The following is a 27052-nucleotide window of genomic DNA, read 5'->3' as shown; positions in this document are numbered from 1 at the left end:
GCCGAGGCCGCTGCGGCCATTTGGCCGATATTTTGTTCCATACGTAATTAAGCCATATCAATATTATCATAATAAAGAGAAATTACAATAATTTCTAAAAAAAAATTACTTTTCCAATTTTAAATAAAAAAAAGAACTGGAACTGGTGGAACTCCCTAATTTTTGCCTATTTGAAAAATGTGTATGTTTTCCCATAAAATCAAGCTAAGGTAGAAATAAGGTATTGTCCTGGTAGGATTCTAGAGATGCCAAACTTTTTTTTATATATTTTTTATTTATTATCTGGAACCTTTAATAATCAGTTTTTACCAGAACAAAACTATCACTCTCGATTTTAACCATTGTTAATAAAATAAAAATACCAACGACAATTACTAATTTATTCTCAAAATTTCTCTCTCTCTCTCTTTTCCGCAACAACTCCAATCAACTCCACACTTCAGCCATTTTGAGTACACTCTGCAAAGAGTTCCTACAAGCGAATGTCTCTGCCATACTTTATATGATGAATAATGAGCAATTTGGTCATAGCACTGCCTCCGCCCAGTATTTTCTACAACTGGCCGGCTATCTTGGCATACCGGTAATCTCTTGGAATGCTGACAACTCCGGTCTGGAGAGACGCGCCTCCCAATCGACACTTCAACTTCAGTTAGCTCCAAGTATAGAACATCAAAGTGCTGCTATGTTGAGCATTCTAGAGCGTTACAAATGGCATCAATTTTCGGTTGTCACCTCTCAGATAGCCGGACACGATGATTTTGTACAGGCTGTACGGGAGCGTGTCGCCGAAATGCAAGACCATTTCAAATTCACGATACTCAATTCGATTGTGGTAACGCGCACCAGCGACTTGATGGAATTAGTGAATAGCGAGGCTAGAGTGATGCTCCTCTATGCCACACAAGGCGAAGCGGTTACTATTCTTAGAGCTGCTGAAGAAATGAAGTTAACCGGTGAAAATTATGTGTGGGTCGTTAGTCAATCGGTTATTGAGAAGAAGGATGCGCATGCACAATTCCCCATTGGCATGTTGGGTGTACACTTCGATACGAGTAGTGCGGCGTTGATGAATGAAATATCGAATGCGATTAAAATCTATGCATTCGGTGTGGAAGCCTACCTCACAGATCCGGCAAATCGGGGGCGACGCCTCACAACACAATCACTATCGTGTGAGGATGAGGGACGCGGACGCTGGGATAATGGTGAAATGTGCGTATTAATATTTGAAAAGGTGATTATTTATAGATCAAACTAATGGAAATTTTCTTTGTACAGTTTCTTCCGTTACTTGCGTAATGTGTCGATTGAAGGTGATCTGAATAAGCCCAATATAGAATTCACTGCCGATGGCGATCTCAAATCCGCCGAACTGAAAATCATGAACTTGCGTCCTGGAGCAAACAATAGGAATCTGGTTTGGGAAGAGGTGAGTGATACAAAAAATTATGTTTGATTACTGGCACCGCGAAACTTTCCACTCGTTTTCGTTTTCCACTCCTTATTTCATCAACTTAGTTTTTTGTCTTTATCACATCTCTACCTATGAATCAGCGCCTCTTTTTTCCATGTATTTTCATTTCATTCGTTAAAAATTTTCGCTTCTGGCATTTTTTCTTATTTCCCTCCTACATTCATCGCTATTCCCTTTCTCCGTTCCTCTGCACTTCTCTGCTCTTACTATTTCTTTCCACTCTCCTCACTCTCCACTACTTAGATTGGTGTCTGGAAGTCATGGGAGACGCAAAAGCTGGACATTCGTGACATCGCCTGGCCGGGTAACTCGCATGCTCCACCACAGGGTGTACCCGAAAAATTCCATTTAAAGATAACATTCCTCGAAGAGGCACCCTATATCAATCTCTCACCCGCCGACCCAATTAGTGGCAAATGTCTAATGGATCGCGGCGTCCTTTGTCGAGTCGCAGCCGATCACGAGATGGCCGCCGACATTGATGTGGGGCAAGCACATCGCAATGAATCGTTCTATCAATGTTGTAGTGGCTTCTGCATCGATCTGCTTGAAAAATTTGCCGAAGAATTGGGTTTCACATACGAATTGGTTCGGGTCGAAGATGGTAAATGGGGTACACTTGAGAATGGTAAATGGAATGGGCTGATTGCAGATTTGGTAAATCGTAAAACCGACATGGTATTGACATCGCTGATGATCAATACCGAGCGCGAAGCTGTGGTGGACTTCAGTGAGCCATTCATGGAGACGGGTATTGCGATAGTCGTAGCGAAGCGTACAGGTATTATTTCACCGACGGCCTTTCTAGAACCATTCGATACGGCCTCATGGATGTTGGTGAGTTAACGAAATGACTGCATACACTGTAATATTTCCTTTAAATCATAATTTTTTTGTTTCCTCAAAAAAAAATGTAGGTTGGCATTGTTGCAATTCATGCAGCCACTTTTATGATCTTCCTTTTCGAATGGCTCTCGCCCAGTGGCTATAATATGAAACTCTATCTACAAAATGCAAGTGTGACGCCATATCGTTTCTCGCTGTGTCGCACCTATTGGCTTGTATGGGCAGTACTGTTTCAAGCTGCCGTACATGTGGACTCACCGCGCGGTTTCACCTCACGCTTCATGACGAACGTGTGGGCTCTATTCGCTGTGGTCTTCTTGGCCATCTACACTGCTAACTTGGCTGCCTTCATGATAACGCGGTAAGTACTGGGAAATCTCAAATGAAAGTCTTCGTACTATTTTATATTTCTTATATTTAGCCGCATTAATAATTTGGTTTTATTCTCCAGAGAGGAATTCCATGAATTTAGCGGTCTTAATGACAGTCGTTTGGTACATCCCTACTCGCACAAGCCCTCGTTTAAGTTCGGCACAATACCTTACAGTCACACTGACTCGACTATACATAAATATTTTAAAGATATGCATCTCTATATGAGACAGTGAGTCTTCTGTTAAAAGAAACTTAACCTTTGATGGATGACTGCAACGGCAATTTGTATATTTTCGTTTTATCCTTCCTTCTATAGATACAACAAAACTAGCGTCGCTGAGGGCGTAGCCGCAGTATTAAATGGTAATCTGGACTCGTTCATCTATGATGGTACAGTGCTCGATTATTTGGTGGCGCAAGATGAGGACTGCCGTCTGATGACAGTTGGCAGCTGGTATGCTATGACAGGTAAAATATGACTAGAAGTAAGAAGCTCATATAAGAGAAATTAGATATGTCACATTCGTTGCGTTACGAGCAACCTGGACTTAATCAAAGTATAACAAATTTTTATTTTCTGAGAACTTTTAGTTTCTTTATATCGTAGAAGTAAATATTATATCAAATTATGTATATTATATAACCCAGTAAGGATTTCGCCTGGCGTAGCCCCATGATTTGGTGCCAGCAAACCTCTCAAAGAGCTGGGCTAACTTCACTTCTAAGCTTCACCTTGGTGCTGTGTTGTCCCATAGCAAGGAAGGGCTCGTGTCCTATTAAAGGCGAACCCGCAGGCTCTCTCGCGAATACGTTCGCTATTTCGTTCCCACTCATACCCCTGTGTCTTGGGAAGCAAATTAGCCGGATGCGATTGTGCGTTCGTAGCAGATTCAGTTTCTCGATACACTCAAGGACCAGTGAAGACTTGATCCCACAAGACGATAAGGCCTTGAGTGCCGCCTGACTCTCGCTCAGAATGGCAATTCGCTTATTCCAAAAATTTCTGTATAAGTTTATCGCTGCACATAGACAAAAAACATACATCTCCACTTGAAACATGCTTGGAAAACTGCCCGTTGACATATAATACTTCGTTCTTAGGCCGTAAATTACAACACCTACGAATTCTGGGGTATTCGAGCCACCTGCGTACCAGTGCAGGGTACACTGTCGGAGTTTACCTTCGAATGTAGATCTACTTCAGTTTAACTTATCGTTCAGTTCATTTCTTACTTCTCTTCGAATTTGGAGACTTTAAAGATATTATATCTGTCTAGCTGGGTGTGTGGGTGAGTGGGAGCTGCAGCCTCAGCACTTCAATGTTTTTAGATGGCATCACTTTAGCTCTCCCGAAGCATTCCCTCGTAATATTCAGCAGGGTACGCTTGGCTGATTGCTGAATAACTAAATGAAGCGCCAAATTGTTGAAGTTTCTGATGTCAGAAGTTTATTATTGTTATTATTTCCTATGGTTCTAGGGAGAAACAAATGGCTACAACAAATTCTTTCCATTCAGATCTGTTCTGCGCCAGTCTCTTAGCTTCATTTCAATTCAAATGCATAGCGCGCGTTTCAAAATCCAACAAACATCTCCAAGTGTTCGATTGCCTACCTCGTCTACGTCTGCCTTGGGGATTCCACTAAATTGCGGCTCTTGTTAGGGCATCACATTGTCTACGAAAAACGTGGCCGCACCAACCCCATATAAGAAATACAAATCTCAACGAGTATTGGAGTTTTTTCAGTTATTCTCGACAGAGCAGCATTCGAGATTGTGTTTGGCCAAACCATTTTCGAAATTTTGCTATGGCAACGATTAGTGAAAACTTTCAGTGCGTTTATATCGGCCGCTGATGCATTCCACGTTTCACAGACATAGAGTAAAGATGATTTGACATTAGAATCAAAGTTCCTCAGCTCTGTGCGTTGCGAAATGTGTGATGCTTTCCAGATTGGATGTAGTGAGTCAAATGCTGCTAGAGCTTTCCTGATGCGGTTCTTGATATCTTCACTCGAGCCACCTGACAAAGAGATTATACTCCCCAGATCGCAAAAAGATTGCACTTTCTCCCGCTGGATACCATCGATCAGAAACCGACGCGTATTTTGAGTATATATCCCCATCACTTGGGTTTTGGAGCTGTTGAAAACCAGCCCAGTTGTAGTGGCGACTTCCTGCTCTGACTGGAGTTGCATTGCCATGTCGGAAAGGTATATGATACTAGGTAAATATCGTCCGCGTAGTCGAGGTCAGCAAGCCAGCCCTGCAAGCCTCAAGAAATCCCACTTCTAGATCTTGTGACGTTCTTCATAACGATGTCCAAGACGGTGTTAAAAAGCAATGGTGATTGTAAGCAACCTTGAAGTACGCCTGCTAACACCTTTATCCTATCAACTAGGAACACATCGTGCATTACCCGACATCTTGCCACGGCGTATACTGTGTCGAAACTGTGCTTTTTGAAAGTCGATGAAAACGAGGTAAAGTGAGCTCTCCATTCAACGGCTTGTTCTACAATGACTCGAAGTCTCCTTATGTGATTAATAAATGAGCGGTTGAAGCAAAAGCTTGCCTGCTCTGGCCTGAACTTTGATTGAAGTGCGGCTGAACGCCTTTTATTGATAATCTACGCAATTATCCCTTTAGATTGCTTAGCAAAGTAAATCTCTCCAGTTTTTACATTCTGTAAGATTTCCTTTCTTTGTGATCTAAAACAAGCACATTTGGCACTTTACCAGTATTCTAGATTTTTTCGATGGTAGGTTAAATCAGAAAGGCACTCGCCTCGGCATCGGCTTTCAAATGTTCAGGTGAGATGTCATCACGCCCCGGTGCTTTGTTATTCTTCAGCGAATTGGTCGCTGCCTCCACCTCCGAGATATTTGGACGTTCTGATGGGATGTCACCCCGTTCTTTGTGCGTTGCAAGCATGCAGATTTTCTTGTCAGTGCCTCGCTGGCTTGAAACGCGTGTCTGTAATTTACTGTGTCCAAATAGAAAGTTGCGTTTCTGCTGCTGTAAAATAAGTTTGCCGTCTGTGTATTTTATGGGCAATGAAGATGGATTTTTTTTTTTGTGTCCTCCTCCTGTCGTTTGAAAACGGTCCCGGGTGCAATTTGTTGTAGCGGCAGTTTGTGAATAACTTGTGGATCGAAAAATTATAAAAATTATAAATATAAAAATTTGTATAATTAATGCAAGAAAATGTATCATTCTGAAAAGGTTGAAAATGAATCGTTATAGTTATACTATGTTATGTTATGTTATGTGATTTTATGTTATGTTATGTTATGTTATGTTATGTTATGTTATGTTATGTTATGTTATGTTATGTTATGTTATGTTATGTTATGTTATGTTATGTTATGTTATGTTATGTTATGTTATGTTATGTTATGTTATGTTATGTTATGTTATGTTATGTTATGTTATGTTATGTTATGTTATGTTATGTTATGTTATGTTATGTTATGTTATGTTATGTTATGTTATGTTATGTTATGTTATGTTATGTTATGTTATGTTATGTTATGTTATGTTATTTTATGTTATGTTATGTTATGTTATGTTATGTTATGTTATGTTATGTTATGTTATCAATTCGAATCACATTACCTTTCTCATAAGGTTCAATAATTCATAACTACGAGATGTAGATTTCCAGTCCAATACCTCTCATGACATAATTTACTTAACTATTAGTAGTAGTAATTCACGTGCAAATCTCTTATATGTCTCTCTCCCTCTCTCACTTTTTCTCTCTCTTTCTTTCTTTCACCCTCTATCTTCCTCTCTTTCTCTCGGCAGGTTATGGTCTCGCTTTCAGTCGCAATTCAAAATACGTCCAAATGTTCAATAAGCGTCTGCTCGAATTTCGCGCCAATGGCGATCTAGAGCGATTACGTCGCTACTGGATGACGGGTACATGTCGACCCGGCAAACAAGAGCACAAATCCTCAGATCCACTTGCGCTAGAACAATTCTTATCGGCTTTCCTGCTACTCATGGCCGGTATTTTATTTGCGGCGCTGCTACTTCTACTCGAACACGTCTACTTCAAGTATGTTCGTAAGCGTTTGGCCAAAAAGGATGGCTGCCATTGTTGTGCGCTGCTCTCACTTTCGATGGGTAAGGCGTTGACGTTTCGTGGTGCGGTTTTCGAGGCGACGGAAATACTGAAAAAACATCGCTGTAATGATCCCATTTGTGATACGCATCTGTGGAAGGTGAAACATGAATTGGATATGTCACGTTTGCGTGTGCGACAGCTGGAGAAGGCACTGGATCAACATGGCATTAAGCCACCGCAATTGAGGTGCGTACATTTCGGAAATTAAGAAATATGTGAATTAAATGGGTTTACTTTTTTTTGGTTCATTTTATTTTATTTTATTTATTTACAGACTGGCATCATCCTCGGATTTGCTGAATCATCATCATCTGAAGGAGCGTCCACCACTGCTGGGTAACCTGAGTTTGGCAGCGAGCGCACAAGATTTATACAGGTGGTAAGTTTTTTATGAAGATATGAATGTACCCGCCACCTCCCCTCACTAGTGTCCTGTAGCGCTCCAAATGCAGTAGACAGTAGACATAAACTCATATTCCCCTTAACCTGTCGAAATTTTAAAGTAGCAACGAGTGAGTGAATTCGCAATCAACTTCCTTAGTACTTAGTAACGCCTGCACGAGCCAACATTAGCAACAAAAAACATGCACATAAAACAACTACAAAAAAGCATGCTAACCCCAACAGCTACACGATATAACAACAACTTTAACCGTAGGTGTTAACTTATATTTACAGTTAAATTTCTGTGAGTATTTGAATGCGCCATTAGACAACCAAACAAGTAAGCGATTTAGGGAGAGTGGGGAGAGTAGCTCGCATGTTTCCATACCCCTTAGCTGGGGGATAACCTGTGTGAGCGAAGGAGCGACTGACTGATGTACTGACCTATTTTTGCTCAAATACACACACACACAAATTGCTGTTTTGTAGCTACATTAATTTTATTGCACTCTTTCGTTTGTTTTCTTTCTTTTTTTTTTTGGTTTTTTTTTTTTGTGTGTGCTGCTTTGACTGATGGCAGCTGGAAACGGAAACTCAGCCAATTTTGTATGAAAAATACAACTTAATCCATTGATTTTTTTTTTTTGTTTTGCTTTTGGTGCTTTAATCTTTTTATTCAATGTTTCTTCTTGGCGCGCAAAACTTTAGCAACAAGCGAAGCTGAAACGCTGAAGCAAAAAAAAAACAAAAAAAAACATAGTAGCACAAAACTTATTTTTCCTATTCCTTGCTATTTTTTGGTTGTTTTCTTTTTGTTGTTCCTGTACTGCAAAAATTGGATTATGGAATTTCAACGCAGCTCAATTGTGCACTCACACTTACTCATATTTATACACTTATCGTATGCTTTAGCTAAGCTTAAGCTTATAAATTCATACAAAATCAAACCGCTTCCCTGCTATGCTCGACTAACCATAACCATAATCATTACCATTACTTAGTACATACAAAGCATTCACATTGTTTGTGCATTTATCTAGGCGTGTTATTTGCTTATATATATCTTTATTTTTATTTTTATTTTCTCAAGTTGTTATTGTTATTATTGAATAAACACACAAAAATGTCCAACGCAAATATTATAGTTAACGCAAAAAATCGCAATGTGGATATGTACGAGTATATGCTATGTTATGTATGTGTATGTATGTGTGTGTGTGTATATGCATACGAAGTTTCACACACAACAAACGCATTTCATAAAAGCTTTTAATGTTTAAGTATAGATTTAGAAAAAAGGATGCTTTGGAATTTTACAAAATCTCTATTAATTGAACAGTCAATGAGCATAGAATTCCCCACACTTCGGTCTCTTGACAGTACCTTTTTGAGCATTGCCTTAAAGCACGCTTATGCATCATTTCTTCCTGCCTTTTTCTATATCCTGCAGTCCTTCTTTTATTGCGTAATCCACCTACATTTCCACAAAAGTGCGGTGTACCTTTAAGGATTTCGTGCTGCTACCATCGATGGGCAACTAGTGCTTACAAAGCGCACACCCTCTGCCGCGCCATGCCATGGTTCGATAACGGGCAGCAGTTGCAGTATGGCCTTCGTCACGTCAGCAAACAGTGACATAAGCATGAAGAAGAGGATGTTCATGCACGATTTGAGGATTTTCACTGCCCAAGAACTGACAGTTTTTATTTATTCCTCCCCTGTGAGATTCCCAAAATTCTGTTAATTGTTTGCGGCTATTCTGGAGTTTCTAAGTTGTTTTGCGGCTGTATGCCACACCGACGTTTCTCAAACGCTTCTTCTATTGCAAGTTGAGCAACAGCTGTTAAGGTTATTCAAAGCTCTCATGTGCCGAATATGCATAGATGGAAGAGCCTGTATCTACTATTAGCAATATACAGTATGTGTCAGAAAAGTTATATATTTAATTTTTTTTTACATGAAAGTTTGTAAAAAACTACGAGTCGCAATTACTCAATAAGTCGTGTAGTCTTTATCGTTGTCGAGCATAGCCTGCTTTGAACCAGCTTTTCTGCGTAGCTCGTCGACAAACAGGACTAGATTTTGCTAACTTGACGCACGAGTTGCTTTAAATCGTGGTCTGGCTTTCCGCAAAAATGTGATTTCAGAATTCCCCACACATTTTCAATGGGATTGGCGTCTGGGGACTGGGAAGGCCAGTCCATTACTGTGAGGCCATTTTCTTGTTTTGCTGTTTCTCAATGTGTTTTTCTGAGAGTAGTGGTTTTGGCGATGTGGGACGGTAGGATATGTTCGCCTCCCTCCGTCGACGTTTGATGGTGTTAATACTCACATCTATTACCTTCTTACCTTGGCGTAGTGGCAAAGAAAGATCCCGCTTAAAAAGTTGGACGATCACTTTATCCTACTTTTTTTATCATCACTCGCTTCGAACCGCGCTCGGAAAAGTCATCAACACAACAAACTTTTTTGATTTTTTAATCACCGTTGCAGCAGCAACGTAAGATAATTTCGGCCCTTTCGAATGCGTGCAATACCGCCTCGAAACGTTTCGCGTACTTCTCACTCATTTTTGTTTGGTTGATTTACGGGAAAGTTTCGAACGACACTAACCTGAGTTAGCACTGGCGTCGTAACCCTTGAGTGGGACTATTATGCAGCAAAAAGCAGAACGAAATATATCTTGAAATTATAAGAAAAAACGGGTTCCATTCTTCTGACACAGACTGTAATAACTTCAACTCTTTTTCTGAAGAGTTTCAGTTTTATGTCTTCAGAACCCCCTTGCAAGTTAGAAAAAACATGGAAGATACAATTTTTAAACTTTTCAAAAAGTCCACTAAGGAACCTTAAGTGCCTAGTCGCTAGACCCAGAAATTTCTATCGTACTGAGGTCATTGTGTTTTCGAGACAGCGCATGATAAAATAGAACTCCATCTGTCTTGAGCTTTTTTAAGAAAGAAATTGTGCAGTTTCCCTTTAACAACGGCCAAGGGGGCACCGATATCTGAGATGGGGACAACTGAAACCGGTTTTGTCGACTCCTCCCTGCCAAGCTCATCGGCAATTTTATTTCCCTCTATGTTCCTACGTCTTTGAACCTAGACAAGAGAAATGGTTCCTGCGCGTTCGAGACGTTTGATCTCTTCTTTACAGGAGTTGACCAGAAAAAAGCTGCAACTTCGCTATGACAGGGCCTTGATACCAGCTTGACTATCTGAAAAGATATTTATATCTACCGAAGTGAACTCTATACTGTAAATTGAGGGTATTTCCAGATATTTTAAAGCCGGATGGCTCACGATTAAATTCTGATAGAAATAAAACGACTCGCTATTTTTTACGATCCAAGCGGAAGAGACTTCCATTTTATTCTTTTTTCATTTGTCATTTAGGGTTGCCTTATTTTACTTAATACTACATCTCTTCTTAGCATTACTCTACGTTTACATTATTGGGTGTATCTTATACTATGCCTACACTTACATTAACATACATTCCATCAATAGGCGACCTTAAGGGTTTTACAACTCGGCCAAACCTGATAAGTGATCGCCCTCGATCATTCGCGGTTCATCAAACTCAGAATAATCTCCTAGGGGATCACTTTCCAACTCTATGCATTCATCGGGTTGCTGAACCCACCTTTTTATGCGGTGAGCCTCGATAACCCCATCATACGGAAGCTGGGTGAGCTGACAACCCCCAATGTCGCGGACAACATACCTGTCGTTTCCTAAACTTTTGTGAATGACATAAGGACCTCGATATCGGGGTATAAATTTCTTGTTACTACCAGCCGTGGTGTCTACATTCCTTATGACCACATAATCACCTGGGATGTATTGGGTACTAGGGCTACCCTTTGAAGCCCGCTTAACGTCATACTCCTGCCTAGCTGTAATAGCCTTAGATGCTCTGTCTCGTATCTGGGTAAGATCTCGTTCGTAATCAGGACACAACATATCCTGAAAGTATTCGGTAAACTCATCCACTATTACTCCCCTTTGTTCCACGCCAAACAAGAGTCGACTGGGAGTATCCCTACAGGTACTGTGAATTGAGTTATTCATGGCATATTCCACCTCAAGTAATTTACTAACCCAGTCGTCATGCTTAATTTCATCCGTCAGTTTACCCAGCATCGTCTTTAGAACTCTATTTACTCTTTCTACCTGACCATTTGCCTGTGGAGAAGCTACAGCAACTTTTATATGACTTACATTTCGTTTCGTTAAAAATGAACTAAATTCTAAAGAGGTGAAACAGGTTCCTCGGTCAGTCACAATTCTCCTTGGTCTACTATAATAACTAAAGTACTTGTCAAGAGCATTAATAACTTCCTTAGTGCTTGTTGTATTACACGGATAAAATTTTACGAATTTTGTGAAACCATCAACAACAACTAAAATGTGTTTACGTTTAGATCTAATCGATGGTAATGGTCCAAAATGATCCAAGTGGATCGTATCAAATGGCAAAGCAGTTTTGGGGATGGGATACAAAGTTCTTTCCTTATTCTGTGGGGGTGTGGCATACATTATGCACTTCAGACAATTTCTTACAAACCTTTCCACTTTTAATCTCATATTGGGAAACCAGTAGTACAATTTTAGCTTCTCATGTGTCTTTTCAGTTGCTAAATGACCCATTTTTTCATGTATCACGCGTATGACATTAGACTCCATCTCATGAGGTACGTATAGGGCCATCTTCCCGTCTTGATTTCTTTTGTAAACAACCCCGTCCATTAGATCATAGTCAGTGACATTTTCGCGTTCCAAACGGTCTCGTATAGTCTTAACATGGTTATCTCGCTCTTGTGCGACTTGTATTTGGAATTGGATATCATCCACATCTATGATTAAACCTATCTGTCTCCTGCTTAATGCATCGACGTGGCCCATCGCAGCACCTCGCTTATGTCTTATTTTATAATTAAAGTTCTCTAATTCAAGGGCCCACCTAGCTATTCTGGGATTAAGCTGCCTCCTATCAAGAGTTAAGGTTAGTGAGTTGCAATCAGTTACTATTGTGAAGGGAATACCCTCTAAGTAAGTCCTAAACCGTCTCAATGCATATATGATTGCTAGCGTCTCCAGCTCAAAACTGTGGTATTTTGATTCTGCACTTGTTGCTGTTTTGGAGAAATATGATATTGGGTGAAACCTTTCATCGTCCTGCCGCTGCAATAGCACTGCTCCAAAACCTATGCTGCTTGCATCACAATGCAATTCGGTTTCCCTTTTGGGACTATATATGGCCAAAACTGGGCTCCGCGTCAGCCTAAATTTTAACTCGTTAAATGCGTCAATACACTCCTGATCAAACTCGAATCGCGCGTCTCTCTTAAGCAAGTTCTGCAAAGGTTTGGCTATCTGGGAAAAGGAAGGTACAAATCGGCGGAAATAAGAAAACAGACCTATGCATGACTGCAGTTGTTTTGAGTTCGTAGGTATAGGGAAATTTTGTATACTCTTAATATGGGAGTTGTTCGGCAGTATTCCTGTCCTAGTTACTGAGTACCCCAGATATTCGATTTCGTCATATCCAAATTTACACTTTTCCAGATTGAGTTTTAGTGCGCGCAAGGTAAGTCTGGTTAATACGGTCTTCAGCAGGTCTACATGTTCGTCAAATGTTTCGGTAGCGATAATAATATCGTCCATATAAATAATAATTTTCCTATTATCAACCATATCTCGAAAGACATGATTGATAAATCGTTGGAATACCGCAGGTGCATTCTTCAGTCCGAATGGCATTTTCAGAAATTCAAACTGTCCATTTGGAGTCACAAAAGAAGTTAATGGTATGGATTCAGGGGCCATATGCACCTGATGGAAACCGCTTTTCAAGTCTAATACTGAAAAATGCCTTTTATTTTGTAAATATTCGATACAGTCATCAATCAGAGGTAACGGGTAATTATCCCTGATGGTAAGTTTGTTAAGGGCCCTATAGTCTATGCACATACGGATTTTACCGCTCTTCTTTTTCACTAATACTACGGCTGAGGCATACGGCGAGTCACTCGGTCTTATGATCCCCTCTTCACGAAGTTCCTCAATGATGGATTGCACTTGGCTGCGCTCCAAATATGACAATCGGCGGGGGGCGGAATGAAAAGGAACGTCAGTTGTCAAATGAATCTTCATCTCATATTTGTATGGTTCGGGCTTTATTTTTGACTTTAAATAATTATCATTAATAAGCTGCTTTAATTTATCACGACAGATTTTAGTCATGTTAGGACACACGTCAACATTACATTCGTCAGATGAAAAATCAATATGGAAAATGTCAGGTACGTCAACGGCAGTGAACTCACCCAAAGACAAGGAATCATTTAGAATGATTTTACTAGGATAGTTTCTTCCTAACTCATGCTGTTCCGCAACTGCGATAAATGCATTCGAGTCGGTTACAGAATTTAAGCTTTTTGGCTCCATAAGGGACCGTATTTGAAACAACTTATGCTTACTATATTTCTTCAGTGCCTTTGATAATTTAATGTTAAACAACCCCAGGAAGTCACGGCCCAAAATAATTGGCATAGTCTTATTTCTATTGGAAATTACATTTAATTCAATTTCTTCAATTTTTCCACAGTATTTAACAAAAGTTTTTAAAACATAAAGTATTTCAATATATTTCCCACCAATGCCTTTGTATTTTTGAACTGGTCTCTTTACACATTCCTTTTGGACCCCTTTAGGAACCAGTGACTCCTGGATAAAGCTAGTCGGACTACCGGTATCAAATAAAGCCCTTAAATCTCTAACTAAAGGTTCAACATCGGTTTTTAATACTATACTTACATAATTAAATGCGCCAACCACGTCATGGTCTGTATCCACTTGTACGGCAGCAACTTCTCGGGGCTTCAAAACTTTTGGTGGGTTCGGGCAGGATCGGTGATCGTGCTCAATCTTCCAACATCGGAAACAGGCGTCATTTGGTCGCATAGGGTAAGGGCAGTTGGGTTTGATGTGGCCATCCTTCGAACAATTGTAGCACTTTATTTTTTGTTCGGCTGCTGGTTTTGTTGTTTTGGGAGCTGCTGTCTGTGCCGTGCCAACTGCAAAATATTTGTTTTGGAAACGGATCACCAGCGTCTTGAATTCGTCTAAGGTTCGGGCCGTCATAAGGATATGCGAGTTTGGGACATTCCCGATTCCATCAATAATAAAATCAATAACCTCAAGATCGCTGACATTGGCTCGTTTTCCTAAGGCTTGCATTGTCAGCACATAACAGTGCAGCGACTCATCTTTCCGCTTCCAGCGACGTTGTGCCAACATCTTATATATCTCATGCCGTGTGACGGATATGTCGAATTCGTCTTTTAGCGCTTTTCTTAGCGCACCATAGTTCAACGCTACTGTTGTCGTCAGGAAAACTTTCGCCGTGCCCGTCAGCGAACGACGAAGTGCAAGCAGTTTAAATCGGTCGTCAGCTCCAGTCGATTCCATTAGATCCTCAAAATCTTTTAGGAATTGGTTCACCGTTAAAGTGACATCATCTCCACTGAATTTGGGGATGGCATGTTCAAGGTCCCCAAATTCCAGACGCCGTATACTCTGATTTTTCGGACGGCCTTCGAGTTCTTCGATTTGTTTGGCCAGCTTGAGAATTTCTACCCGCTTTTGCAAAGCTGCGATCTCTTCATCTAGACCAATAAACATACTAGTCCGTCCACAGTTTCTAATATTGGTAGCGTCAGCAGCGGCACGTACGTCAGCAGCGGCACGTACATCAGTAGCGGCAGAGTCAAAAACATCAGAAGCGGCAATAATATCAATAGCGGCAGTAGTATCAATAGCGGCAGTAGCATTAGTAGCGGCATTAGTGTCAGTACCGGCAGTGTCGTCAGCAGAGGTGAAAACGTCGGCAGTAGCAGTGGCATCAACAGCGGCAGTACCAGCAGTAGCGGCAGAATTTAAATTATCGTCATTTCTTGAAATTTCCGTGCTCCGAGTGGCTCCTACCACATCCCGCAGCAATCGGCGCAATTGGGTTATCGTTGCTGTAGTTGGAAATTCCACACCAGCCTCAGTCCGCACGTTAGTTAGTTCTTGGCGAATATTTGCCATTATCTCGCAAAATATTAAAGTTATCTTTAAAATGTGTATTTTATTGGGTTGCGTTTGCACAACCCCACACCTGAGTTGTAAATTGAGGGTATTTCCAGATATTTTAAAGCCGGATGGCTCACGATTAAATTCTGATAGAAATAAAACGACTCGCTATTTTTACGATCCAAGCGGAAGAGACTTCCATTTTATTCTTTTTTCATTTGTCATTTAGGGTTGCCTTATTTTACTTAATACTACATCTCTTCTTAGCATTACTCTACGTTTACATTATTGGGTGTATCTTATACTATGCCTACACTTACATTAACATACATTCCATCAATAGGCGACCTTAAGGGTTTTACAATACGAAATGTTCAAGGGACACAAAAAGCTGTTTTTAATAACCCGTGGAAAGCCTTGCTACCCTAATGACTTCACATCCCAAAAAAGGTGGGCTTGGTGGCTTGTGGTTTGTCTAATAGCAGACGGTTAACATTATTTTACTTTTCTTTGCCATGTAACATTTGTATGTAATTGTAACTACACGAGCGACTGAGTTGAAATGAATCAACCTCTCGCCGCATATTTACCTAGCCCTGAAGATCTGTTGTCTCAACTTCGCGGTGTAATAGAAAATCGATTCTGTCATCTCCTACTGTAATATTTTTACGGGAATATTTTTCATATCCATTTTCACTGTTTGCCCAATTCAAGAGAGTGAGAAGGTTCTCCTAATATTACGGAATTTTTTAATACGCTTGCTACCAATTTCAATCCGGATTTTGCTAACCATAGCCTCAACCTTGCTGCTGCGTCATTGCTTTTTGCTTCCAGCTGGCCTATGTTTCTATCCGTAACTACAAGCGCAATATCATATGCATAGCCTACAATAGTAGCACCGTCTGGTAGTTTTAGTTTGAGAACCCCGTCGTACATGATTTTTGATGTTCAGTGTAATGAAAGCGCAGTACTTCATATGCAAGTGCCCACTACTGATTGCTTCGTGCGCAATGTCTGTCACTGTCCTGATTGCATCTACCGTTGACTTCGCCTTTCGAAAACCATATTGATTGCCCGATAGACCAGATGGGCATTCGAAATAGACTTGTTGCCGGTCGCATATGATACGTTCGAATAACTTTCCCAACGTATCGAGCATACAAAGCAGTCTGTATCAGGCTGCTTTCCTGGTTTGAGGAGCAGCACGAGTCGTTGAATCTTCCATCTATTTGGGAAAGTTCCTTCTCTAAGACAATTCGCATGTTATGTTATGTTATGTTATGTTATGTTATGTTATGTTATGTTATGTTATGTTATGTTATGTTATGTTATGTTATGTTATGTTATGTTATGTTATGTTATGTTATGTTATGTTATGTTATGTTATGTTATGTTATGTTATGTTATGTTATGTTATGTTATGTTATGTTATGTTATGTTATGTTATGTTATGTTATGTTATGTTATGTTATGTTATGTTATGTTATGTTATGTTATGTTATGTTATGTTATGTTATGTTATGTTATGTTATGTTATGTTATGTTATGTTATGTTATGTTATGTTATGTTATGTTATGTTATGTTATGTTATGTTATGTTATGTTATGTTATGTTATGTTATGTTATGTTATGTTATGTTATGTTATGTTATGTTATGTTATGTTATGTTATGTTATGTTATGTTATGTTATGTTATGTTATGTTATGTTATGTTATGTTATGTTATGTTATGTTATGTTATGTTATGTTATGTTATGTTATGTTATGTTATGTTATGTTATGTTATGTTATGTTATGTTATGTTATGTTATGTTATGTTATGTTATGTTATGTTATGTTATGTTATGTTATGTTATGTTATGTTATGTTATGTTATGTTATGTTATGTTATGTTATGTTATGTTATGTTATGTTATGTTATGTTATGTTATGTTATGTTATGTTATGTTATGTTATGTTATGTTATGTTATGTTATGTTATGTTATGTTATGTTATGTTATGTTATGTTATGTTATGTTATGTTATGTTATGTTATGTTATGTTATGTTATGTTATGTTATGTTATGTTATGTTATGTTATGTTATGTTATGTTATGTTATGTTATGTTATGTTATATTATGTTATGTTATGTTATCTTACGTTATGCTATGTTTTGTTATGTTCAATTAAAAAATAAAAATTAAGTACTCAAAACTTGTGAAACCCTGGGTATGAAACACTAAATGATAAAAAAAGTGTTTTCTAATAGCCCCTCAGCAGGTAATGTTATACCTCTGAGTGCAAAAGCTCCTCATAAAAAGCAATCTACCGTTCGAAGGCAAACTTCTCTGTACCATGAAAAAGCTCCTCATAAAAAACAGTCTGCCGCTTCGAATCAAACCTCTGAGTATCATGAAAATGCTCATCATAAGAACCATCTGCCGTTCGATGTCAAATCTCTGAGTACAATGAAAAAAAACCTCATAAAAAACCACCTGCCTTTCGCAATCGGCTTACTATTTCGTTCCATTTGTAGAAACACATCAACGCACATCACAAATAGGAGGAGGAGTTCCTACCCCACAAAGAGTAAAGTAAAGTCGGGCAGCTGATGCTTATTTACACATGTGAAAAACCAGAATCTTTTGAATTGTACTCCGGGTAGCTTAAATTTACTAAAAGTCGTTTTAGTCTGCGCTTACTTACATTTATATTACATTTTGAAAGCAAAAACAAAAAAAAAAATTATTGACTACATCTTAACACACTGCGCACATAAGCTACCATTTGTGGCATTACTTATACGCCCCGTATTTCCATATTCAATACCTTTTATTAGGCTTAAACTCTCAAATACTCTCACCCAAAGCAAACAAGCCACTTATGCAATAAATACATACAGACATACGCACGACGTCTACTTGTACTTATAATCATATAAATCCGTCAATTTATTTGTATTTATGTTAAATGCACGTGCGTGAATGCTTGAGCATAAATGAATCTGCATACAAGAATTAGGCTGCCTGACAATCTGGAAATAACCTCATTAAATTGCTTTATTATGATTTGGGTAACTGTCTAGTGGGCTGACAGGCTGTCTGTCTGCCTACCTTCCTGACTTTGTGCCTTCTGTCTTCTTGTCTTCCTGCCTTCCTGTCTCCTTACCTTCCTGCCTTCCTGCCTGCAACTAATTCGCTCATTGATTATGTGACTAAGGCTTAGTTAATTGTGATGGTTGCGTTGGTTGCAGTAGTGAGAGCAGCTTAAGTAAGACCGCTCAACACATAAATTTACTCCGCACTGTTATTACATTGACATATGCATGCACGCACACACACACGCACTCCAAAATCTATTTATACGAACATTGACTATTCACTCACACAGCCTAAGCGCCCATTCTGAAGCATTCGCCACTATTGTAATTGATCAACCGAAGTAATCTCGTCACTTCATCCAAAACGTGCGCCTGATAAAAACAAACACGCACTTATACGACGTAAATCGCGTTTATCCTTAAAACACTTTGCATACTTTTCCCTTTCCATTCGCTTATTTTCGATTCGTAAGCTTCGGTGTTTGTGTGGCTTTGCTGGCATGACAAACAACACGTCATATTTTGCTTTCCATAACATAATCACTACTTATTGTTAAACATTCTACACACTCCAAAGCCAAAAACACCAACTGCAATGACGCACACCAATACAACGGCAGCTATACACACACACACATTTCACAACAATGAGAGCAAAAGTTTGAAAATGTAACCCACATTGGGGCTTGTCGAGTTGGGTTTGTTGTTTGCGTTGTTCGGGTTGTGAGTTGTAGGGTTGTGAGTTGTAGGAAATTAAATTTTTTATGTACATGTAAATATATTTGCTGGCAGCGGTTAACGGATTTATCCGCATTAATTATGTATGTTCGAGGTACATCCTTCTATGTATCATTTTTATGCATTGTACTGACAAATTCAATTTATTTATTCATGTCGACTTATTTCGACTGACTTGTCGTAAGTAAGATTTAATTCACATTTTCTCAACTTTTCAAATTAATTATTTAATGAACTTTGTTTAAAGGGAAGACTTAATTGATTTAAGAGACAAACACTTCTATGTGGTGCACATATGCTTGCACAAAATATACACACACATACACTAATGAAAAAAGTAACCTCTAGGACATCCGTTTATGAAATGCAGAAAAGTGAAATGTCAAGCAAAAAATTTTATTATATTTTGATGAAGTAAGAAGAATTGGGAAGGCGGCCGCCGTAGCCGAATGGGTTGGTGCGTGACTACCATTCAAATAATTGAAACAGTTTTTTCTAATAGTGGTCGCCCCTCGAGAGGCAATGACAATCCTCCGAGTGCATTTCTGCCATGAAAAAGCTCCCCTTAAAAAACCATCTATTATTCGGAGTCGGCTTAAAACTGTAGGTCCCTCCATTTGTGAAACTAAAGGGTGATTTTTTAAGAGCTATAGGAAAGTTTTTCAAAAAAACACACGTAAAATTCAGAAAAATGCATGAAATTTTTATTCGGTAGTACAGTCCATATAATTTAATGTTTGAAGATTATGTCATGCAAATGTTGACTGCGCCTGCGCTTCAAATGGTCCATCCGCTTAGTCCAATTTCGGCATACTCTTTCCAATGTTTCGGCCGGTGTCTCACATATAAATGCTTTAATGTTGTCTTGCAATGCGTTAATTGAAGCAGGCTTGTCTGAATAGACATGAGCTTTAACATAGCCCCGCAAAAAATTATCTAAAGGCGTTATATCGCACGATCTGGGTGGCCAATTGACAGGTCCCGAACGTGAAATAAAATGTTCACCGAACTCGCCTCTCAACAAGTCCATTGTTAAGCGTGCTGTGTGGCATGTGGTACCGTCTTGCTGAAACCACATGTCATGCAAGTCAAGCTCTTGCATTTTGGGCAAAAAAAAGTTGGATATCATTTCACGGTAGCGCTCACCATTCACAGTTACGTTACGATTCGTAGCATCTTTAAAGAAGTACGGCCCAATAATACCTCCAGCCCATACACCGCACCAAACTGTGACCTTTTCTGGATACATTGGTAGCTCTTGCAATTCTTCTGGATGATCTCTGATCTTCACTCCAAAACCGACAATTCTGCTTATTTACGTACCCATTGATCCAAAAATGAGCTTCGTCGCTGAAAACAATTTTTCGATAAAAAAGTGGATCTCTGGCCAACTTTCCAAGAACCCATTCACCAAAAATTCTGCGTTGCGGTAAGTCGTTCGGCTTCAATTCTTGGACCAGCTGCATTTTGAAAGGCTTCACACCTAAATCGTTTCGCAAAATTTTTCACGTTGCTGAGTAACAGAGGCCCAATTGCTGCGAACGGCGATAATTATAATTGATGGTCATCTAATGATGTCCACTGGCCGATACAGCTCCGATATTTTCTTCAGTTCGCTCTCTACGTAAGTGTTGGTGGTTTGATGTCCAATAATGTAAATTTGGTTCTAAATTTAGTCACAATAGCTCGAGTAGCCGCTTCAGTGGGTCGATTAAACTGACCATAAAATGGAAGAAGCGCGTGATAAACTTTCTTAACAGAACACGCATTTTTATAATAAAATTCAATGATTTGCAAGCGTTATTCGTTTGTAAGACGATTCATGGTTAAATTATAGACCAAATTGAAGATGTTTGACAGTGAAATAAAACACGAAACGTGCGTCAGCTGTTTAAGCCAACTGCTTAAAATGATAATAGCTAAAAAATTACCCTTTACAACTTTTCAGGTCTTAACTATGAAGTTGTGTATTATCATTCGATATAGGAATTTTAATATTTAATGGGAAAATTATGTTTGAACACGTTCCCGCCGGCGACCGAACTTGTTGTTCTCGGCATTTGGCGGCTCTGTAACTCCAAGATTGTTTTATCGGACGGCGCTGTTGTAACCGTAATTGCATATCGCTCAGTGAGAGCTGCCGACTATGCCTGCGTTAGATTTAAACTATTTCTCTCCTTTTTGCTCAGAAAACCGTTACCAGCTTTCTCAAAAAACCGCCCGATGAGACAATTGCGTATGTACCACCAATGGCACCAGCCGTCCAATGGGACAGACCTCAATGTACCACTAGTGGTGCATGCCGGTGGGAATGTGTTAAATTCCAAAGAAACATATAAATACTCACATACTGAAATGCCTTCTAAAATGCCGTCGGCCATTAATTAATTTTTAGATTTCCTACAGAAGCCAAAAACTGTGCAGAGTCAATATATGTACTCGTACCTGCAGAGAAATCACTGCAATCAGCTCTGTTAAGAATTTCTCTGTTGCTCTGCTCTGTTAAGAACTTCCCCGCTGTCGAGCTGGGTGAGGAGTAAGAATCTTCGTTGTTTGACTTCACTTTTGACAATACACTCTATTCGTAGCTCGCGAGACTGCTCTGTACCAGTAACGTTTCTCTGTTCAACACCTGTAAATGTCCAAAATAGCTTGCAAAATGCCGGCGGCCAATAATCAATTTTTCGATTTCCTACAGAGTCAATAAACTTAGAGAGAATTCACTGCAATCAGCTCTGTTATTTATTTCAAATATACGCTTAATCAAAACGTTGAAAAACAAAATACGCTATCATCACATAATGAAATTAATGAAGAAGTATTATTGCTTACCCAACAAATCCAAAATGCCGCATGGTAAGCACACCAACTCAAACAGCAAAACAAGCTGGACTTCGTTATCCAAATGAAATATTTTCCCTTATCGCCGAAAAAATAAAGTTAAGAAAAAAGTGGCAACGAACCCGACAACCATCGCTAAAAACTTTGCTAAATAAAATAACTCAACATTTAAGAGAAGAAATGAATAAACTGAAAAATGTATCCTTCAATCATTATATACAGGAACTAACAGCGGAAAAAAGTACTGACTACTCCCTATGGAAATCTACAAAATACCTGAAAAGACCAACTATACAAAACCCTCCAATTAAAAAACCCAATGGCTTGTGGGCTAAGAGCGATATTGAAAAAACGGAAGTCTTTGCTGATCACTTAGAAAAAAAAGAGGTTGTCTGTAAAGTCGGTTTACTGACGATAGTTTAACGTGATAACGTCATAAGAAAATACTGATTGAATGGTTGCTTTTTTCAAAAGAAAATTTTAATTTTATTTGTTTGATAGATATTTTGTATGGATATAGATAATGAGTTAACATTAACATAACATAATATACTTTAACATAACATAACATAACATAACATAACATAACATAACATAACATAACATATCACAACATAACATAACATAACATAACATAACATAACATAACATAACATAACATAACATAACATAACATAACATAACATAACATAACATAACATAACATAACATAACATAACATAACATAACATAACATAACATAACATAACATAACATAACATAACATAACATAACATAACATAACATAACATAACATAACATAACATAACATAACATAACATAACATAACATAACATAACATAACATAACATAACATAACATAACATAACATAACATAACATAACATAACATAACATAACATAACATAACATAACATAACATAACATAACATAACATAACATAACATAACATAACATAACATAACATAACATAACATAACATAACATAACATAACATAACATAACATAACATAACATAACATAACATAACATAACATAACATAACATAACATAACATAACATAACATAACATAACATAACATAACATAACATAACATAACATAACATAACATAACATAACATAACATAACATAACAGATCATAAAGCATTCACCAACAGCTTTCATTTGATACCCATATTGTACATACACGTCCGAAGGTTAGCCGGGTCCACGTTTTGACCTATATCTCGAGACCCTATCTACCAATAGGTATTCAAACTATACGGAAATCATCTTCAATACCTACTTAACAATGTGTGTAAGTTTGGTTTAATTCGGTTCAAAGACACGGCGGATCCACGTTTTGGCATATATTTCGAGACCCTAGTCATCAATAGGTATGAAAATTACCCCGTATTAAAGCACTTATCAACAGCTTTCATTTGATACCCATATTGTACATGCACAACCAAAGGTTACCCGGGTCCACGTTTTGACCTATATCTCGAGCCCTATTTCCAAAATAAAATATAATCCATGTTACTCGTGATTTAGCTTTCGAATGGTGAAAGAATTTTTAAAATCGGTCCAGTAGTTTTTGAGGCTATTCATTACAACCAAACAAACAAAGTTTTCCTCTTTATAATATTAGTATAGATATGGTAAATATTACCATACATTTTTTTCTTCATATATAATAAAAAAATAATAATAATAACATTAAAACAACAGGTATTACTAACAAACTTGGTTTTATTTTAAATTCTTCAAGTAAATCAAATTAATAATAATCAATAAGAAGGCATATGCCAATACAAATACGTGAATTTATATATGTACATATGCGCATATACATACATATATACGCTCACTTAAGTAGGGGAGAGCAAGATGTCGAACGTTGCCGTTCGTTTGCTTTGTTTGCTTTGTCGTTCCTTCCGCGCTTTCGCTTGCAGTTCATTCAATGCAATGAGCAAGGTAACTACATATGAGCAAGGTAACACTAATATGAGCAAGGTAACACTAATATGAGCAAGGTAACACTAATGAGCAAGGTAACACTAAAGAGCAAGGTAACACTAATGAGCAAGGTAACTACATATGAGCAAGGTAACACTAATATGAGCAAGGTAACGACACATTTTTTCGTGCGTGCAGCCTGTTAAATCGAATTATAAGACGTTATCACGTCAAAACATTTAAGCCTCATGAAGCACATCATGCGCCATTGCTTACAGATATCCATCAAGCTGAAAACCAGTTCTGTTTGTCTTCGCCTGCAGAGATAAAGCGTGAAATAAATCTCCTGAAATCTAAAAAAGCACCCGGCTTCGATCTTATCACCGCTGAAACCTTAAATAATATTCCTCGAAAAAACATTGATTAAGCTAACAAAAATTATAAATGCATGCCTTAAGCTAAAATATGTGCCAACGTACTGGAAAATTTCAGATGTAATAATGACACCAAAACCTGGCAAAAGTCCTCACGAAGTGTCATCATACCGTCCGATCTCCTTGCTACCTATAATGTCCAAACTATGCGAAAAAATAATTCTGCAGCGGTTAAAGCCTTTGATTGAAAATAAATGCTTTATTCCTACGCACCAGTTCGGATTTCGAGCAAAGCACTCAACAATCGAAAAAGTGTGCTCTTCCATATTTCTCGACGTTGCTCAGGCCTTCGACAAAGTATGGCATGACGGACTACTCCATAAAATTAAAATCTTGCTTCAAAGGGAGTTTTCGGACCTATTTACTTCGTATCTAAATAACAGATATTTCAGGATCAAGTGCGATAGCTCTTATTCAAGCCTAAAGCGAATTAAAGCCGCGGTTCTACAAGGCAGTATCCTTGGCCCTATACTTTACGTGCTTTTCACATTTGAGACTGGCACTATAGCTACCTTTGCTGACGATACGTGCATTTTAGCAATTGGAGACGATGAGACACAGTCCACTCGCAAACTTCAGGAAGATGTTAACAAAATCACCGAATGGACTACAAAGTGGCGTATAAAACTTAATGAAGCCAAGTCACTTCATGTGGAACCAAAAAAAATTCATTATCATCCTATATATATTTCTGACACGAAAATTCCTTACTCCAATACGGCGAAGTACTTAGGGATGACGCTTGATGCCAAACTATGCTGGAAAGAGCACGTTAAAATAAAACACGTGGAATTAAACCTCAAAATGCAAAAATTAAACTGGATTACTGGACGGAGGTCTCCTCTTTCCATACAAAACAAATTTTTAATTTATAAACAAGTCTTTAAACCTGTGTGGACTTATGATATACAGCTATGGGGCTGTGCCAAACAAACTCATATCGAAAAAATACAACGATTTCAAAACAAGTTTCTAAAGAACGCAGTAAACGCACCATGGTATGTGAGGAACACTGATTTACATCGTGACCTCAGGATGCCATTTGCATCAGAAGTTGTAAAACATTACGCTGTAGCTCATGCCGAAAGGATCGAAAAACATACGAACCCGGAGGCTCGGCGACTTGCCAATTTAGATGACCAATGTCGGAGACTTAAACGAAAAAAACCAAATGATCTTGTTCCAGAAATTTTGATGACAGACAAATATATGCATGTAAATTTCTATCAGCTGTCTTCCTGTTATATACATACGTACAGGGTTGGCCATATTAAACTGACCCATTGAGTAACCCTATAACTTTTTACTGTAATTTGAAATCTAAGGTTTACGTCAACAAGCCAAAGACACTAGGCGCACTTAAGGCCAATATCCGACGGGAAATAGCCGCCATATCGGCCGAGACGCTGGCCAAAACTATGGAAAACGCCGAAAAACGGGCACATTACGCTATACGAGCTAAGGGCGACCACTTGCGCGATATCATATTCAAAAAGTGATGTAAACGAATCTCCTTGAACTAAATTAAATGTTTTTCACAATGAAACACAAAAAAATGTTTCTTTTTCCATATTTTTTTAATAATCACATGGGTCAGTTTAATATGGCCAACCCTGTATTTCCTGTAAATACTATCGAATTAAATAAAATAATATTACTTGATAGTTGTGAATTAGGTGTAATAGAATGAAATGTATTTAAATATTTATTACGTTTCAATAAAAAAAAAGCTCTGTTAAGAGTTCCCCGCTGTCGAGCTGCGTGAGGAGAACAAGTCTTCTTCGGCTATTAATCAATTTTTCGATTTCCTACAGAGCCAATAAACTTAGAGAGAATTCACTGCAATCAACTCTGTTAAAAATTTCTCTGTTGCTCTGCCCTGTTAAGAATTTGCCCGCAGTCGAGCTGTGTGAGGAGTAAGAGTCTTCGCTGTTTGACTTCATATTTGACAATTCACTCTATTCGTAGCTCGCGAGAATGCTCTGTACCATTACCGTTCTCTGTCCAACACCTGTAAATGTCTAAAAATGCCTTGCAAAATGCATTCGGTTATTAATCAATTTTTCGATTTCCTACAGAGCCAATAAACTTAGAGAGAATTCACTGCAATCAACTCTGTTAAAAATTTCTCTGTTGCTCTGCCCTGTTAACAATTTGCCCGCAGTCGAGCTGTGTGAGGAGTAAGAGTCTTCGCTGTTTGACTTCATATTTGACAATTCACTCTATTCGTAGCTCGCGAGAATGCTCTGTACCATTAACGTTCTCTGTACAACACCTGTACGGCCGCGCTCAAACTCTAAAGCGTATCGACAGTTGGAAATGAAGAAGCAGAATCCTTCAGCACTAACATTACTTTTTTTTGAATGTCTGTTGCTGATAAGCCTCTGGAAACAAAGAATTTGAAACAATAATCAGTAAAATATAGTAAAAAACTACATTGACACGTCAAATATATACCACGGCTTGTAAGAATGAATTGGCAGATTGAGATAGAGTTGTTTGTGTATTCAAGTGAGCGATTAGATATTAGGTTAGGTTAGCCTGGTTGGCATTCATGAAATGATATTAAAATGACTTTTTTTTAGAGGTATTCCTCTACTGTTTAATAGCTCTCGCTTTCTAAGCCTTTCAACTAATCTATACATTTACTATTATAAAATTGCCAAGCCTGTTGCGTTATTATTTCCATTAACAATTTTGTTTTATTTTTTTTTATTTTTTTCTT

The 27052-nt window shown here is 38.4% G+C and overlaps 1 protein-coding gene across 2 annotated transcripts in view; it reads left to right on the top strand.

The window, feature by feature from the left end:
* Nucleotides 1–457: 457 nt before the first annotated feature.
* Nucleotides 458–27052, top strand: part of LOC129239432 (glutamate receptor ionotropic, NMDA 2B) — a 46413-nt gene continuing 19818 nt past the window's right edge. Inside the window, exons 1-8 of one of the 2 annotated variants that reach the window (XM_054874906.1) lie at nt 458–1215; nt 1282–1432; nt 1721–2314; nt 2395–2684; nt 2775–2927; nt 3015–3166; nt 6507–7014; nt 7103–7207. In XM_054874906.1, coding sequence (XP_054730881.1) covers nt 503–1215; nt 1282–1432; nt 1721–2314; nt 2395–2684; nt 2775–2927; nt 3015–3166; nt 6507–7014; nt 7103–7207 — 2666 coding nt within the window. In that variant the 5' untranslated portion in view covers nt 458–502. The remainder of the gene's footprint in view (nt 1216–1281; nt 1433–1720; nt 2315–2394; nt 2685–2774; nt 2928–3014; nt 3167–6506; nt 7015–7102; nt 7208–27052) is intronic. The other variant, XM_054874907.1, reaches the window with a different exon arrangement.

Source organism: Anastrepha obliqua, chromosome 2, assembly GCF_027943255.1.
Source record: "Anastrepha obliqua isolate idAnaObli1 chromosome 2, idAnaObli1_1.0, whole genome shotgun sequence".
NCBI lineage: Eukaryota > Metazoa > Arthropoda > Insecta > Diptera > Tephritidae > Anastrepha > Anastrepha obliqua.
Note: the sequence above shows the minus strand (reverse complement) of the source record. Positions and strands in the feature narration are given on the sequence as shown.